This window comes from Lactuca saligna, chromosome 3, assembly GCF_052625555.1.
Source record: "Lactuca saligna cultivar CGN05327 chromosome 3, ASM5262555v1, whole genome shotgun sequence".
Taxonomy (NCBI): Eukaryota; Viridiplantae; Streptophyta; class Magnoliopsida; order Asterales; family Asteraceae; genus Lactuca; species Lactuca saligna.
The window spans coordinates 14136219-14153866 of NC_136419.1; the positions used below are offsets into that span (position 1 = coordinate 14136219).

The 17648-nt window shown below is 35.3% G+C and overlaps 1 protein-coding gene across 1 annotated transcript; it reads right to left on the bottom strand.

Moving 5' to 3' along the window:
- Positions 1 to 12653: 12653 nt before the first annotated feature.
- On the bottom strand, positions 12654 to 16091 carry LOC145034527 (putative methyltransferase PMT17). Its single transcript, XM_078982964.1, has 7 exons — positions 15423 to 16091; positions 15278 to 15328; positions 14502 to 15203; positions 14163 to 14373; positions 13774 to 14071; positions 13230 to 13697; positions 12654 to 13139 (listed from the first exon to the last, which is right to left on the bottom strand). The coding sequence occupies exons 3-7, from the start codon at positions 15195 to 15197 to the stop codon at positions 12908 to 12910; spliced, it is 1905 nt and encodes a 634-aa protein (XP_078839090.1). The 5' UTR covers positions 15198 to 15203; positions 15278 to 15328; positions 15423 to 16091; the 3' UTR covers positions 12654 to 12907.
- Positions 16092 to 17648: the final 1557 nt, after the last annotated feature.

Genomic DNA, 17648 nt, shown 5'->3' on the forward strand with positions numbered 1-17648 from the left:
ATGTTGATACAGTTCTCTTGTCATAACATATCTATTATAACCTTTTGGGAATTGTGACGTACGATTTCATTATATATTTTGGATGATTGTTAGCTTTTAGTATTATTTAAACAAAAAAATTTGGGTCGTATTTTAGGTTGTTACATTTGTCACCATAGATAACGAGAGATTCGTTACTTGGCAGGTTAAGACGGATGGCTTTCTCGTAACACATGATATCAGCATGGTGAAGACTTAATGAATCCATGCCGATTATGATTTCAAAACTTTTAATTTAGACCGGCATAACACTAGTACAAAAATGACCTACAGACACACCAAAAAAATGTGACCATATGCGTATAGTGACATTTTATTTTTTTCACTCAAAGTGTGACGGAAGGTGACGTCATCGTAGGGGTTTTATGGTCACTTTAAAATGTAGTCTCCGTATAATATGAAAACATGTGGTCGTATTATAAAAGTGTGGCAATTGTGTAGGGAATTTTGTTCCTAAAATCAATCATCTTATCAAATATTGTGGCGTTAATGTAACGCCTGTGTTTCTGGGATTTTCATTAATGTTGATATAATAGTCTAGGTTAACCTTTGTAACACGTTTTGAAATAATAGAAGTGTATTATTTCAGTATTATGTGTTATGTGCTTAATTGTGTGTCTTAATTTAATTAAGAATAAAAATAAGTGTCAAAATGAAATGTTAGATAAAGCCTATATCTATGGATAATGTTGTAGTAGTTGAAACGAGGTTTCCGAATATATAAAGAATGCCGAAATCCGAGTTATAACGAAGAAGTTATGACCTGTCAAAGTTTCGCGACAGAACCGACAACGCTGAATGACGTAAAAGGTGAAATTTACGTTAGAACGATATTTATCCTTAACAATCTAAATGAAAGTCGTAGAGTTCGTTAAACCGAGAGCGTGCATGAAAAGAACTCTCACATCTGACTTCGTATGAGGAAGTTGTGATTTTTCAAAGTTTCGACACAGCGGTATGCAGCCCGAATACTCGAAATAGAGATCGAGTGATATTTAGCAAAAAATTTCTAAATGAGAATTGAAGATCTCATCGATAGTAGTCCAACGATAAAAAGACAGACGAAAATGGAGTTCAGATGAAGGAGTTATGAATTTCGAACAGAGTTTTCATGTCCCGGCCTACTAAAAATAATATATAATTAATATACTTATAATATATTAAACATCAATTCAAAATTAGCCAATGGAGTCTAAACAAGAGTTGTAGAGCATAATCTCACCTTCGCGTCGATATAAAGAACGTCGAAAACGGAGTTCGTATGCGAAAGTTATGAATTTCTGAAGTTCGGGGCGCGAAACCCAAAAACTGTCAGATACCACGACGTGGCAAGCAGTGCCACGACGTGGCGAGTCTTCTGACACCTCCGGGAGTCCCCCATACATAACTTGTGATGACGCATGCAGTAACGACCAAGCCCACGACGTGGAAAAGGGTCCCACGACGTGGCAAGGGCCAGTTTTGCCCTATAAATAGATTTGAAGGGCCAGCGAGTTTGGTTGCTCATTCTCTCATCTCTCACTTGTATTGTATCGATTTACGTGCAAAGAAGTACCCCCGAAGCCCCGGTATCATTCCCGAGTCCCAAAGCAAGTCCCGATGCCTCGAAGATCCCGAGAAGTGTAATTCCCGAGCTGAAGCCCTGCCCGCGAGGAGCCCGGTTTTTGTGAAGATCTTCCAGATCTACTGAATAATACTACTTCTACAAGTCGTAGTGTTGTCCGATCATCTTTTGATCAAGTGAGTGTGTAGTTACTTTCTTCTAACGCATAACTACGAAGTATTTTATACGATATAAGTGTTATGTGTATATTTTGTTGTTATATGTCTGAATGCATATTCACTTTCTTCTATCTCATAGATCTGATTTATGAAATGTGTGTTATGTGTGTGTGCCTCGTCTATTATGTGGAATATGTATTGATTAAACATGCTATATGGGTTTTAAACTATGTATAAAAATATATATTTTTATCTACTAATATGTTGGGTAGAACATGGCTAGATAGTTGATGTGTGATAAACAGATGAGAGGCCTCGATGTTGTTATTGTTGATCTAGTTATTCAGCGGAGTATGGATAACGAACACAGACTCTTTCTAGACAATCTTGTGGAACGCTAGCAGGTTCATAACCTGTAGGTGTTGTGAACGATGTGGTCACCGGTGTACTCTATCCCCCTCATGGTTGCCTTTAGGATATCTATTGTTGAGGAAACCCCTTAGCAGTAATATCCATCCCGATGAAAATCCTAGATTAGGTCCCTTGTAATAAATGTTGTTTTAGGGACGTAAAATGAGGATAACAGGAATGGGTAATCGGGTTATTGTTGGTTGGTGAAATTAAATATAATTTATTTATTGTGGGTTGAAAACCCTATATGTTCACCAAGCTCCCAAGCCTGGCCCACTCAGTCTTATTTGTATTATAGGAAGTGGCGCGAGGGCATAAGATGGATGAATCATCAAGTTGTTTGTTTACAAGTCTGTATATGTATATATTTGTTGAATGACTTGTAATGTTATCGTTTATGCTTTATGGTCTTATCAAAACATGACATCCCGAGTTTTGATTATATAATGAAAATGCATCTCTTGATGAAATGCTTTGATAAATATTATTTTATCATATTTTGTTTTGGGAACAAATTCCGAAACTCTTTGAAATCAAAAGGATTTACTCTGAAATTATTTCAAAAAGCATAAATGAAGTCGGTCTTTTCTAGCCGTGATTTTGGGGATGTCACAGTTGGTATCAAAGCATTAGTTTAAGCGAACTAGGAATTTGTAGGACTTCTAGACTTAAACTTAGAATGCTAAGTGAAATTGTGAGATGTATGTCTGTTATATTTTAGACACGAGCACTAGTTTATTTTAGGAAATTGCCTAAAATGCTTTTATGTGCAAAATGTAATATGTTGCCATATATCATATTATTTGTTCAGATCTATGGTTTGTTGCCGATCGGATCTAGAAACCTTATGTGTGTGGGATTCTAAGCGTACGTATACGATATTAGAACTAGTATGTAAACGTTTCAGAGTGATAAGGATGATTTGAATATTTATCGTGAATGGGTATCTAATTTCACCTTATTTGGTGTGTAGATCAAAAATGGTGAGAACGAGGAGTGGAGTTGGAAATGTTGATGAAAGCAGGAATCAACCACCAGTGATTGAGCAAATACCTGTTGTAGAAGCAGCACCGGAATCAATAACGATGGATGGGGTGCAAGCCATGATTCGGGCTATGTTAGCCGAACAAAGGGATGAAATGCGACAGACATTGCATGATAATAGGGACGAACCTATCATACCTATTGAGGAACCCGAACTGATTCCCAAGCAATCGGAGGAAGGAAACAATAGTCGCCTTATGAGTCAAGTTGGGACTCAAGGAGAACGAAGGAACGTTCCAGAATGGAGAAACAACAAGGATAGTCGAATGTACAAGAATTTCTTTGGCGCCAAGCCGCCAATTCTTTCTGGAAGCCCAAAGCCTGTTGAGATAATGGATTGTATCTCCGAAATGGAGATGGTATTTGAAAGTTGCGACTGTAGCAACAAACAGAAGACTTTCTTTGCAGTTAGACAACTGAAGACTAGAGTCTTGAGTTGGTTGAAGTTGTTGACAGATACTATGCCACGAGAAGAAGCCCTGAAAATGTCATCGGATGAGTTCTTGTAACAACTAAGAGTGCAATATTGTTCAGAGATAGATCTGATTGATCTGAACAATGAGTTCAAAACTTGAAGAAGGGGAGGATGAGCATAGACGACTATGCTACTGCATTCACTGAGAAAATGAAGTTATTTCTGTACCTAGTGCCAACATAGCTCTCCAAGATTGAGAGGTTCGCTAATGGGCTGCTTGCCGACTTTGGTCCGACAGTCAAAATGGCAACTACTCTGAAAACAGTTGTTCGAGCAGGTAAGAATGTGGAGGCCTAGCAGAAGGAAAAGGGTCTGGAGAGGATAGAGGTTGGTGAAAAGAGGAAGTTCGATGGAACTTCAAGGTCCAACAAGAAAAAAAAAGTTTTCGAAGTCTATTTCGAGAGGAGGAGAAGGGGAAGCGAAATGGTGCGAAAAATGTAAGAAGAAGCATCATGGAAAATGTGAGGTAGTGGCCACATGCTTCAAATGTGGAAAGCCAGGGCACTATTCCAATGAATGCACCCTCACTAAGAAAGTTTGCTATGGTTGTGGTGAGGAGGGACACATGTCGAGGGACTACCCGAAAAAGAAGGAGGCTTCAAGACCCAACATTCTGCCAAACCCAAAGGAGAGATCATTCCAGATGACACTGGAAGCTGCTAAAGATGAAGCATATGTCGCTTTAGGTACCTTTCTCGTAAACACATTGCCTGCCCAAATTTTATTTGATTCTGGAGCCAACTACTCCTTTATTTCGCATGAATTTGGTAAAAAACTAGCTTTGCCTGTTGATAGACTAGATAATGCCTTATTAGTCGAAGTTTCTAGTGGCAAGTGTGTACCTGTTCGCCATCGTATGAAAAACATCTTAATTGACTTAAATGGGAATAATTTCCACGAGGAATTATTGCCTATAGAACTTAATGGTTTCGCCATCGTGTTGGGAATGGATTGGCTTAGCGCCAATGACGCCGAGATATTGTGCAAGAAGAAGATTGTAAAGGTAAAACCGCCTAGGAAAGAGTCGTTTATGGTATATGGAGATAAACGCATAGTAAATTCTGGAATCATTTCATTGATGAAAGCCAGAAATTGTTTGGCCAAAGGATGTACGTCGTATCCAAAATTTGTGATAGATGCTAAGAAGGAGAAAAAGGCGATGCAGAGCATTTCTATCGTATGTGATTATCCGGAAGTATTTCCCGAAGATCTTCCCGGATTACCACCTAATAGACAAGTGGAGTTTAGAATAGACTTGTTACCAGGGACGACGCCAATAGCAAAAACACCTTACTGATTAGCACTGATGGAGATGAAGGAGCTAATGATGCAACTTCAGGAGTTATTGGACAAAGGTTTCATTAGAACTAGTTCATCACCCTGGGGAGCTCCGGTGTTATTCATGAAGAAGAAAGATGGAAGTATGAGAATGTGCATTGATTACAGAGAACTAAATAAAGCAACGATAAAGAATAGATATCCGTTGCTGAGGATTGATGACCTGTTCGATCAACTACAAGGTTCGAGCTATTTCTCGAAGATAGATCTTAGGTCAAGATATCATCACCTGAAAGTAAGAGAGCAAGATATAGAGAAGACTGCATTCAGAACACGATATGGGCACTACGATTTTTTGGTTATGTCGTTTGGACTAACCAATGCTCCAGCAGCATTCATGGATTTAATGAATAGGGTTTGTAATCCGTTCCTAGATAAATCTGTGATAGTGTTCATAGATGACATTCTGATTTATTCAAAAAGCCAAGAGGAGCATGGCAGACACTTGCAAGAAGTATTAGAATTTTTGAAGAAGGAGAAGTTGTATGCAAAGTTCTCCAAATGTGATTTTTGGATTCGAGAAGTCCAATTCTTGGGTCACGTGGTCAACCAAGAAGGGATAATGGTTGATCCAGCGAAGATTGAAGTTGTGATGAAGTAGGAACAACCGAAAAGTCCCACAGAGATCCGAAGCTTTTTGGGATTATCCGCATATTAACGAATGTTTATCCAAGGCTTTTCTTCGATCGCTACTCCATTAACAGCTTTGACCCACAAAAGAGCTACTTATGCTTGGAATGATAAGCATAAAGAAGCATTCGAGAAGCTAAAGAAGAAACTATGCGAGGCACCGATACTTTCTCTACCCGATGGAGTTGAAGACTTCGTTCTTTATAGCGATGTGTCTGGTGTTGGATTGGGTTGTGTTTTGACCCAAAGAGATAAGGTGACCGTGTATGCATCTCGACATTTGAAAGAGCATGAAAAGAACTACCCGACTCATGATTTGGAGTTGGCAGCGATAGTTTTCGCTCTAAAGATATGGAGGCATTACCTCTATGGCACAAAGTGCAAACTTTTCACTGATCATAAGAGTCTCCAATATCTCTTTGGTCAGAAGGAATTGAATATGAGGCAACGATGCTGGCTAGAATTACTTAAGGACTCAGAAGTGTGAGATACTTTACCGCCCCGGTAAAACAAATGTTGTTGCTGCTGCTTTCAGTCGGAAAGTCAATCTTGAAAGAAAAAAGCCAAGAGCGTTGAGAATAGAATTTGTCTCGACAATTGTGGAGATTATAAAGAAAGCTCAAGAGGAAGCTTCTGAGAAGAATGACTGAAAGCAAGAACGTTTGGGCAAAACGTTGGTGTTTGATATAAACAGTCATGGACTGAAGGTGTTCCAAGATCGGATTTGGATACCAAAGACAGGAGGAGTCAGAGATCTTCTGATGAAAGAAGCTCACAAGACCATGTACTCGATTCATCCCGGTAGCACTAAAATGTATAGGGACCTAAAACCCTATTACTGGTGGCCGACGATGAAGCTTGATGTTGCAAAGTATGTGGCTGAGTGTGTGAGTTGTGCTAGAGTCAAGACACAACATCAGAAATTGTATGGGAGTTTAGAACCTTTGCATATGCCTATGGGTAAGTGGGAAGACATTTTTATGGATTTTGTCACTAAACTACCCAGAACAAAAAGTGATCACGACATGATTTGGGTGGTCATTGATCGATTCACTAAGACTGCGCATTTCATAGCAGCCAATGAGAAATGGTCTATGGAAAAGCTTGCGAATTCTTACGTGAAGGAAATTGTGAGGCTTCACGGTGTTCTGTTGTTTGGAATATGTATTGAATGAGAATGCTATATATTTTTTAAACTATTTATAAAAATATATATTTTCATCTACTAATATGTTGGGTAGAACATGGGTAGATAGTTGATGTGTGATAAACAGATGAGAGGCCTTGATGTTGTTGATGTTGACCTACTCATCTAGCAGAGTATGGATGACGACCACTGAGTCTTTCTAGACAATCTTGTGGAATGCTAGCAGGTTCATAACCTGTAGATATATGGACAATGTGTTCACCGGTGTACTCTATCCCCCTCATGGTTGCCTTTAGGATATCTATTGCTGAGGAAACCTCTTAGCAGTAATGTCCGTCCCGGTGAAATTCCTAGATTAGGTCCCTTGTAATAAATGTTGTTTTAGGGACGTAAAGTTAGGATAATGGGAATGGATAATCGGGTTATTGTTGGTTGGTGAAATTAAATATAATTATTTATTGTGGGTAGAAAACCCTATATGCTCACCAGGCTCCCAAGCCTGACCCACTCAGTTTATTTGTATTACAGGTAATGGCGCAAGGGCATAAGATGGATGAATCATCAAGTTGTTTTGTTTACAAGTCTGTATATGTATACATTTGTTGAATGACTTGTAATGTTATCGTTTATGCTTTATGATCTGTATCGGAACATGACATCCCGAGTTTTGATTATATAATGAAAATGCATCTCTTGATGAAATGCTTTGATAAATATTATTTTATCATATTTTGTTTTTGGGAACAAATTCCGCAACTCTTTTCAATCAAAAGGATTTACTCTGAAATTATTTTAAAAATCATAAATGAAATTGGTCTTTTCTGGCGGAGATTTTGGAGATGTCACACTCAGCATCCCTATCAACACGACATTCGAATCACACAAGCAAACTGTGAGTTCATACCCCTACGCTTTTATGGTTTTTAAACGTTTTCACGGGGTATACAAGCCAAACACAAAAGGATTTTTGTGAACTAAAACAGAAATGTTTTTAAAAAGTTAAAACTTATGCAATTGAGACGATCCAATGCGTTTCATAAAACATATAGACATTTATTCTCTTTTGTATTATGCGGAGCATAAGGGATGTTTTCTAAACATAATTGCATAATTTTCAGAACAGTACATGAACATAACATATTAGTCTAACTATAAAATGTATAGTTTGGGGAATTCATTACCTGTTTTACAGAGTCAAAATACGTACACGGCTAAACATATAAACTATGATAGATTTAGTTTATCCATTTCTACATACAGATAACAAGAGTATCATACTAAATAATTATTTTGCGTATAATTATTTATACTCTACCCAGTACACAAACGATTTCAAGCACGAGAACAACGATACAAAACAACACATAAACTAGTTAATACAGGATTGTGATACATCTCTTCATTGTACCCTTCGGGGTACGGGTAAATCCTCTACTTTTAGTATAGCCAGAGTCTCTTGGAGGGAGAGCGTGAGATTTGTGAATAGATCTGTTCGGGACCGACAATCCCACACATAAATTGTTAGCTACAGTTAAACAGGTATGCCTGGGGTGACAAATTTTGTAACATACAACGTCTGAAGAAACGTTGTGGAGGTCATCAGTCATATTAGTATGGTTATACGAACTCATAATAGTATCAACTAACCTTTGTTTACGGGATTATCATTCTTCAATAGTTTTATTTTAACTAATAAGACTACCTACATACTACACCAGAGGGTATTCCAGGGATATAACATTTGGTTTTATTTTAAGTAATAAGACAACTTTATATATTGGTGGTAGCCACGGTTTTCAAACAAGAACATACATACTGGTGGTAGCTAGGGTTTTCAAACGGATTATAATATTCATACTGAAATCAACAAACATGATAGAAAATATTGGATTTTCTGGAAAAGCAAACAAACATTTATACAAATTCAATGACTAGTTTTCAATTCAAAAACATGCTTATGAACTCACCAGCTTTATGCTGATATGTTTTCAAAATCGTTTGTATTCTCATGACAACAGTAGACAGGTACTATTACAAGCTTTTGAGAAGACGGAGCTTATGGAGACACATCTTTTACTTATTATATTTTTGATGTATACAACTTTGTATAAACAGATGTAAATAACCATGTAGTATATTGTAATGGTTGTGTTACTTTGATTACTATGATGTAATTGTTGTGATACTACATATGACGTCATCCATCTCTGAACATTTTTGTCGTCTGTTTTACGATTCGGGGGTGTGACACCACTGAATAAACAGTCTTGTGGAATGCTAATAGACTCATATCTTGTACGTGTTAATGAATTATGCTTATCTAGGAAAAAGGATTGTGTTTTCATTTGTGTACTATATCCCCCTCATGGTTGCTTCTTGACTTTGTCTACCAAGGAATCCCTGAAGCAAAATAGTCTACTCATTGCATACACTGATCCATAAGGTTAGATCCCAAGGGATTATGTTTATAGGATTAGTATGTGAGAATCGATGGAATGGGTAACTAAGGATAAAGGGTATAATAACTTATAGATATTTATGTTGTATGATACATTTGTATTGTTTGGTAACAGTTAGTTTTTCAGGTTTGTTAATTATTATTCTCATAATAAGATTGTGGGATTGAAAACCTATGTTTCTCACCATGTTTCCAAATCTGACTCGCTCAAATTTATATGTATCACAGGTAGTCGTGCTAAGGATGCTATATTGATTAGGATATTAAGTGATTAAAAGAAAACCTCCAATAGTAATCAAGACTGATAGGTCTTTACGTTGTAACTCGTGTTGTGTATCGATTATGACGTCCTTAAGGTTTTATTATTTTGAAACAATATTTGTACTCAAAATTTCCACAAACAAAGATAACATGGTTTTGAAAGTATAAATAAAAGTTTTTTTATTCTGGAAATTAGGGATGTCACGCTTTGTTCGAAATACACTCCTTTTTTACATTGTCCCTATTAATTGCATTTGGAATATGCTTATTCATGAGTATATGGTGTATGGTTGAAATACACTCATTGATACTCAAGTCTTAACCATCAAACTTGTGAGATAGACTCCTGAGAGAAACTTGAGTTCAAGAATAGTTGCATATTGCATACCATTGAAGCTTTTGTTTGTTTATCCCGTTTAATGCCAAGTTGAGTAATGATATTGATTTATTAACAAATTTTAGTTTGAAATTTTTTGATTAGCTTGGGTCGTAGACCCTTGAGTTAATCTGAGTCATTAAACCCCAATTTATTTTATTTGGTTTGCTAAACTTGATTTGGGCTATTAAATCCCAACTTATTTAAAAGATTTGGTATAACTTGTTTTTGGAAATATTAAAACCATATACATTGGAATTTGTTTTAATAATATTCGGGTTATGAAGCCCCTAAAATGTTTGGAAGTGTTTCTATTTTGAAAGAAAGGGTTTTTTTTTTTTAACTTTGGATCCTTTTTAGGCCTAATATGTTGAAATCGTGTTTGGTGAGAATTTGGTAATAATACATCTACATGTTTGAAAATGATTTTAAAACAAAATAATTTTTTTCCGAAGTCGAATCGAGTAAGCGAGATTGCTATCTCCTTACTCAAAATGAATCCACATTGGGTATTCTCACTAGGCAAATCAATTGTCTAACCTATTTTGACATATGCTCAAGTTAATGATAGTGTCGTGATCTACAAGACTTAGCGTGGATTTTGGAAAACCCCAACTTGTGTGGTGAGATTGAACAAATGTTGTTGATACTTTAATTGTTAAAAACCTAGCTTCTTCAACTTTAAAAATTTTATGTTTTGGGATTAGTTTTAGATTTTCGTGAACTTAACTTTGAATTAAATTTGGATTTTTAAAACTGCATTATCTTCAAAAAGATTTTTAATTCTAGGGATAGGTGTTACGGTTAATCTTATTTCTTATATATTTTGATTGTGAATTCAACAAGTCAACATCACAAAAAGAAAAACTAATGATTGTCCTCTTTATTCACCAATAGGCTAAATGCTTGAATATATGTTTGGATACATATATGGTAATCAAGTTTCGATGTCTTGTCACATACCTAACAACATCATCGATCCAACAACCATAACCACAAACTTACCATTCGATCACTTTCATTTGCCATGGATGGTATGGCATCAATCCATCAAATGACACATGTATAATTACCCATCATAAATTGTACTTAAGGATACAATGTGTTTTGGCACACACTTACGACCACCCATTTTTCTAAAACTAGCTTGAAGCTCTTAAAGAATGCATAAAAACTCATATTCTCCTCCACGTTGAAACTTTTAAAGAACAGAGAATTCTAATGCAAAACGAAAATTGTCTTTATGAATCCCACTTTGGCCCATACAAAGACGACTCCTCACATTAAGATTTCCTCTAGAAGTTTTAAAAAAATTTGGACCATAATTCATCATGCCTAAAATCGTTTAATTATATTTTATTATGAGAGCAGTTTATGCCACATGTATTATTTGTGTGGAAAATATATTATTTTATTTTTAGAAAGTATGGTTACTTAAAAAGTGTTTTTTTTTTTTCACCTATAAAAAGGGACTCTCATTTGTAAAAACAAAAATATCGCATTCTTTCCATTAAAAAAAATCTCTCTCTTAGACAAACGATTTAGCGGAATGCCCACCATAATATTTTCAGTAGTGACCATAAGTTCGAGCTCCTTTAGGCAAACTCAGCCTTCATAAGGATTTTCAGAAAAAACTTCTCATACATAGGATATAATTGCAAGAGACAAATTTAATAGTATTGAAGATTCAAACCTATAATCTCAAACTCATGTGGACATCTGGTGCATCAATCTAGCTAGGCCAGGCATAATCCTATAAAAATATGTAAATAACGAATATGATTCCAACTAAGAAAACAAATTGAATCTTGATTCGTCCATTTCTTTTCAATTTTCATATTTTCATCATATTTCATATTTTAAGGTCATCTCCAATGGGAGTTTAATTGGAGTTTAATCTCATTAAACTCAAAGAAAAAATGACTATGATTCAATAGAATGGGAAATTCAATTCTCATTGAACTCTATACTCTCTCTCCTCACACACACACACACACACATAAATATATATATATATATATATATATATATATATATATATATATATATATATATATATATATTAAAATTATTTTTTATTTTAAAATTGTAGTTAATGTTAATTTTAATTGTAATTTTTAATTTTTACTTTTATGCTAATTAATTTTTTTTTTAAATAACAATAAATAAAATGAAAATGATACATGATATGATTATCCATTAAATTGTATAGAGTTTAATGTAGTGTAGAATTTAATGGAATGTACCGGTACCGAATTTACATCACCGGGATCGTTACCGGGAATGGTATCGGTACTTGGTACTAATACCGGTACTGGCGGTACCGATTCCCGAATTTCATGTATTTGGAGTACCAAGTACCGTCCCGTATTTTTAAATTCGGTACGGTACCTGTACGGGATCGGAATTTGAGACAAACTGCTCATCCCTAATGTATATGTGTCAATCCATTAAACTCATATGAATTCAATGTATTGGAGATGATTTAACCATAAACCATATCACAATAGGGATGAGCATGGGACGGAACCGGTACCAACCCGTCCCGTTCCCAATTTCCCGAATACCGAATTTGATCAAAAGTTAATCCCGAGTACCGAACCGAATTAACATCACCGGCACTGGTACCAAGAATGGAACCGGTACTCGGTACTAGTACCGGTACCGGTGGTACCGATTCTCGAATTTCATGTATTTGGAGTATCAATTACCGTCCCGTATTTTTAAATTCGGTACCGGTACGAGATCAGAATTTGAGACAAACTGCTCATCTCTATATCACAGTTGCAAAAGCCAAATTTATATGCGCATTAACTATTTTTGCCCTGGCCCATATTGGAAAATTCTCATGTTCCCACCATTTTTCCTACAAATTAGACGTTCTAAGCACCAAAACAAACTCGACAGTTGGAAAAAACAAATTCAAATCAACTTAAATTACACATCCTACCTACAAAGAATACACATTAGAGACCAGTTACATACCCTTTCTATTGAGATTTAGCATCATGCATGTTCCTCGTCTTTATCTTCACCAGTCCAGTAGCTCTTAAAAGCAACCATAATCTTTTCCGTCGCAAATTGTCCACTTTCCTGGTCAACGTTCTTCGTATTCCATCTCATACGTTGTGCTATCTTTTCAATCTTCTCAATCACATCAGCCTCATCTCTGAACACAACAGTCCCTTCAGGCCGCAAGATTCTATCCATTTCCAGTAGAATATCCGTTATGTCACACCTATATTATAATCATTAACGACCATGATCACATAACCATCATTAATTATAACCAAAAAAAAACATGCAAAAAGATCGTTTTTCATTATACCTATCTTGATACATGCTGAACACTCCACCTGCATGGATGAAATCGTATGTTCGTGGGTAAGTTGAGAACGCCTCACACCAGTCATGATACACCCCGATGAATCCTCGTTCATAAACAACTCCTAATGTGTCAGGCTGTGTGTTCACCGGAACCACGTTCATTACCCAAACGGGATATTTCATCATAGCTGCTGCAAATCCCCCGACGTAAGCATTCATGTCCATTATATTACGATATCGCCCTTGAGATAAAGCACCAACTATGCTTTTATAGTGTGAAACCCGCTCTTCCCAAAGCTTATTATCCTCTTGAAATTTCTCCGCTGTGATACCTGTTACCCAGTTGTTGCTGATTCTAGGAGGAACAACCGATGCCCGTTCCGGCCATTTCTCGAGGGCCCCACCGGAAACTTCATCCCAGCTGGTTACCTCCGGCATGGGTGTAATGCAACCTTGGAGTTCTTTGTACCTTTAAAAGGTTTTAAATATGTTAAAAAAGATTGTTACGCATGAATGTTGAAAAGGGAAAATAGCTAGGTACGTACCAAGCTTCATCGGGATTGCCTGATTTGCACATATGTGGCTTGTGATGTGACTTTCGGCTTTTGATACAGTCAATATGGTTGATCGGCTTTTGCCACACAGCAAGATCATCTTTTTCTATGACTTTTTTCCAACAAAGTCGTTTGGCAACATCCTCAATACCATCTTGTTCGTCTTTCAAATCTTCTTTACTTCTTTCCCAACCACGCCAGTATTGCTTCCACCGGATAGGAGGTCCGGAAAGGATCCAGTAACCACCGGGCCTTAAAATTCTATCCACTTCGATCAAATATAGTCCATCTATACATCAATGGCAAAGTAAAATGGGAAACCAATATAAAAATGAATTCTTTAGTGGGATACTCTAGCTAGTTGTGTATATAAATTATACCGTATTTACTCCATGGAATTAGGCAGCGAGAACAATGAGCCATGTCGAATGCTCTAGCGGGGTAAGGAAGTCTCTGTGATCCCATTATGCCAAGAACAGCAGGAACTCCACGTTCTAATGCAAACCATACTTGAGCTTCGTGTGTATCCCTTGGTGCAAAAGACATCGCTATTATGTCCCTCTTGAGCAGATATGCGCCCCAGCTTGCAACCTTGACATAATTATTGACGGATTTTAATTATTTGGATTCTGTCGCTAAATTCAAGCTAGCTAATTAATTTGATGTAAGTAAGAAGTTGAGAATCAAAAGATTAATGGAAGCTAAAAGCAAAAACTTACTCCACACCCAGTATCAATTGCAGTCCGGATGGTTCCATTAGTGAGAGGGATGAGTTCATTGATATCATCAATGTAAGCATCAGCTCCACGAGGGAACATAGTACCACCTCCTGGAAATTTAAACCTGTCACCTTCAACTTTAATCCAGTTTTGCAGGTCTTTCTCAATGCTAAGCTCTTTGTGAGGAATGTTGTCGAACCAGGCATAATCTCGACTCTGCGGCCATTTGAAGGGGAGCTTGTACTTTGGTGGTGCAGGTATTAGGCAATGGAGGAGTTCATCTTTACTGGGACAATGTCTCTCTCTGTATTTCAACATATCTCGATCGAATTTCCTTCCTCTATCTCTGTCTTGACATGGCGTGTATTCACTGAAGGACATACTGCATGCTGGGAACTTCTGTATCTCTTGTGTATCTTCCATCACTAACTGATGATGGCTTTCGAAATCCAACAACACAGATGATGATGGTATGGATGATGATGATGATGATGAATCAGGGGCTGCGTTTGATGCGTTTTCACATCCAGCTCTGTTGAGGAATTCGGTGTGGCTTGTAGGGGAGACACTGCTCTGCCAAGCACCCAATACGTAGAAGAAAATGCAGAGTGCACTCAAGGCTAAGATCCACGTCAGATTATTCTTCCTTGCTTCTAAATGGTTATATTTTGGTGATGCGCCATGTTCCTTGGCCATTCTAACCTAAAACAACACAAAAAAGATGACGACTGGTATCGACTAATAAGTGAAAAAGATATATAGAACAATGATATTACCGTATTGATTCAGTATCTATCTATAGCAACATTTTCCGATCAATAATTTCCCTGCAAAACATGGTCGTCACCATCTTTTCCGATCATATTGTGAGGCCAGGAAAACTCGGTGGATGAAAGATTTCTAGAAATGTAGAGATGATACCTGAAGTTGTAGTGAGTTCTGTTCATAGATAACTGGATGTCACGAAAGACCATATGCGCTGATAGACGATTTAGATTCCTGAGTTTGCTTCTGGTTGCCGTTGTTGGACTTAAACTCATCAGTACTCAGATTATATTTCAGAAATAAGGAATTTAGCTACAATGATGATGTCTGAAGTTAATTTGTTTGGAGTCTTGGATTGGGTTTGAGGTAAATCTGGTCCACACATAAGCAGAGAGAACAAGATCCAATGAACACGGATCCCTTCCAAAGATAGAAGAAAGAAAGGTTTAGAGACAAATTCTTTAGACCTTATCATCGCTCCCATTTTCCATCCAGTTGTTACAAGTGTCAAGATGTCTTGTGTTTTGACCTCCATGGAAGAAGTTACTCCTATGGCAAATTCCAGAAAACTTTCATGGACTTGCATGGTCATAGTCTGCAAATTTAGTCAAACTCATTAATTTTCCTGCTTGACTTCATATCACACCATTTTGTTTACCCACAAAACAATGATTTCCACTGTGGAATTTGAAGTGGTTCAACCCAAAACAAGACTGGTTAGAGTTAGAACGAAGGTGAGGTTTGGTTCAGGAGCTTGAAGTGGCGAGTATATCTGGCCATACTCTGTTAGACAATTGTCAGGTATCTCCAAAAACACCTAGAAATTGTTTAAAAAAACATCAAAATTTTGATATACAAAAAGGAAAACTTTAATCCATATTTTTTGCACTTATTAACAATTAAACCTTAGTTTTTTTAATAGAAAAACACAAAATACGAGCAATTGTTTACAAAAGGAACAAGAAATTAGCAACGGTTCACATATTTAGGACTTTAGGTACTAATTTTGGTTTTTGTCGTGCAACCATTAAAAAATTATTATGTTTTGACTTATTAACGATAAAATCATAACTTTTTAACAGAAAAACAATAAAGAATTAAATTATAATACAATTTTACTGTAATAAATCTTATATTTAAAAAGGACAAACAATTTTATCATAACTATATATAAGATTGCAGTAAGATAACATTAGACAAATAAAATATAATAACATTAGAGTAAGATAATAAGTAATGTTTAAAAAAAATTAAGGAGACAATAATAAGAAAATATCATTTATTAAATACTAAGAGTACATATAAGAAGTATTAATTAATCATAATTATTATTATAATTAAATGTTAAATACATTAATTATAATAAATATTACCATAATTAAATATAAAATTCATCATAATTTCCATAATTAATGCTTTTCAAATTTAATTATGGTATTATTTTTCATAATTAATATTTTTTATATGCACTCTTATGTTACATATTAGAAAATCTCTTTAATATCGTTTTTAACAAATGATATTATCTTACTTTAATGTTACTATTTTCTCTTTGTCAGTTGAATGGTGCTATTTTATCGCAATCTTAAATATTTTTTATGTTTGACATGAAATTTTGTCTCTAAATATAATTGGCTTTTTTTATTTTCTGACGAAAGTTTTAATCTTATATTAAGACAAAATCTTCTATCGATATAATACAATAAAATAACACTATTAAAATATATTTTTGTCAAACAAATAAAATAGAATATAAGAGTGTAGGAGGATACAATTCTCTTTCTTGTTTTATTAAAAAAAATGTCATGACATTATTGTTAATTAGTAAAAAATATAAGAAACTCTTGGATTCAAAACCAAATTTACTGACTAAAACCAAATAAAACATAATCTTTTAATATATATATATATATATATATATATATATATATATATATATATATATATATATATATATATATATATATATATATATATATATATATATAATTTCGAAATAGATTTATTTAATTTTGTTTTTTTTTTCAATATTTAAGCCTATCTTTTATCTAAAAATACTAAAGATATTAAAATTCTTAATTTTTTTCTTCTATAAATAGACATCCATATAAATATAAAAATAAAAAATAGTTTTTTCCCACTTTGTTGTTTTAACGTTTTGATTTCTTATAAATTGGTTTTATAAAATTCAAAAGTGAATATATTCACACTATGAATCTGTTTTGATTTCTTATAAATTGGTTTTATAAAATTCAAAAGTGAATATATTCACACTATGAATCTGAACTGTAGTAATTCAAGTTTTATAATTCACAATGTGAATCTGATTTGCTATTATTCACATTGTGAATCTAAACTTAAAATAATACAGTTTTCAACATT

Excerpts from the sequence above, each read along its gene's own strand:
- LOC145034527 (XM_078982964.1), bottom strand. The coding sequence starts at position 15,197 with ATGGCCAAGGAACATGGCGCATCACCAAAATATAACCATTTAGAAGCA. Across the intron at positions 14,072-14,162 it reads AATTCCATGGAGTAAATACG|ATGGACTATATTTGATCGAA; the intron begins GTATAATTTATA and ends ATTGATGTATAG. Across the intron at positions 13,698-13,773 it reads GGCAATCCCGATGAAGCTTG|GTACAAAGAACTCCAAGGTT; the intron begins GTACGTACCTAG and ends AACCTTTTAAAG.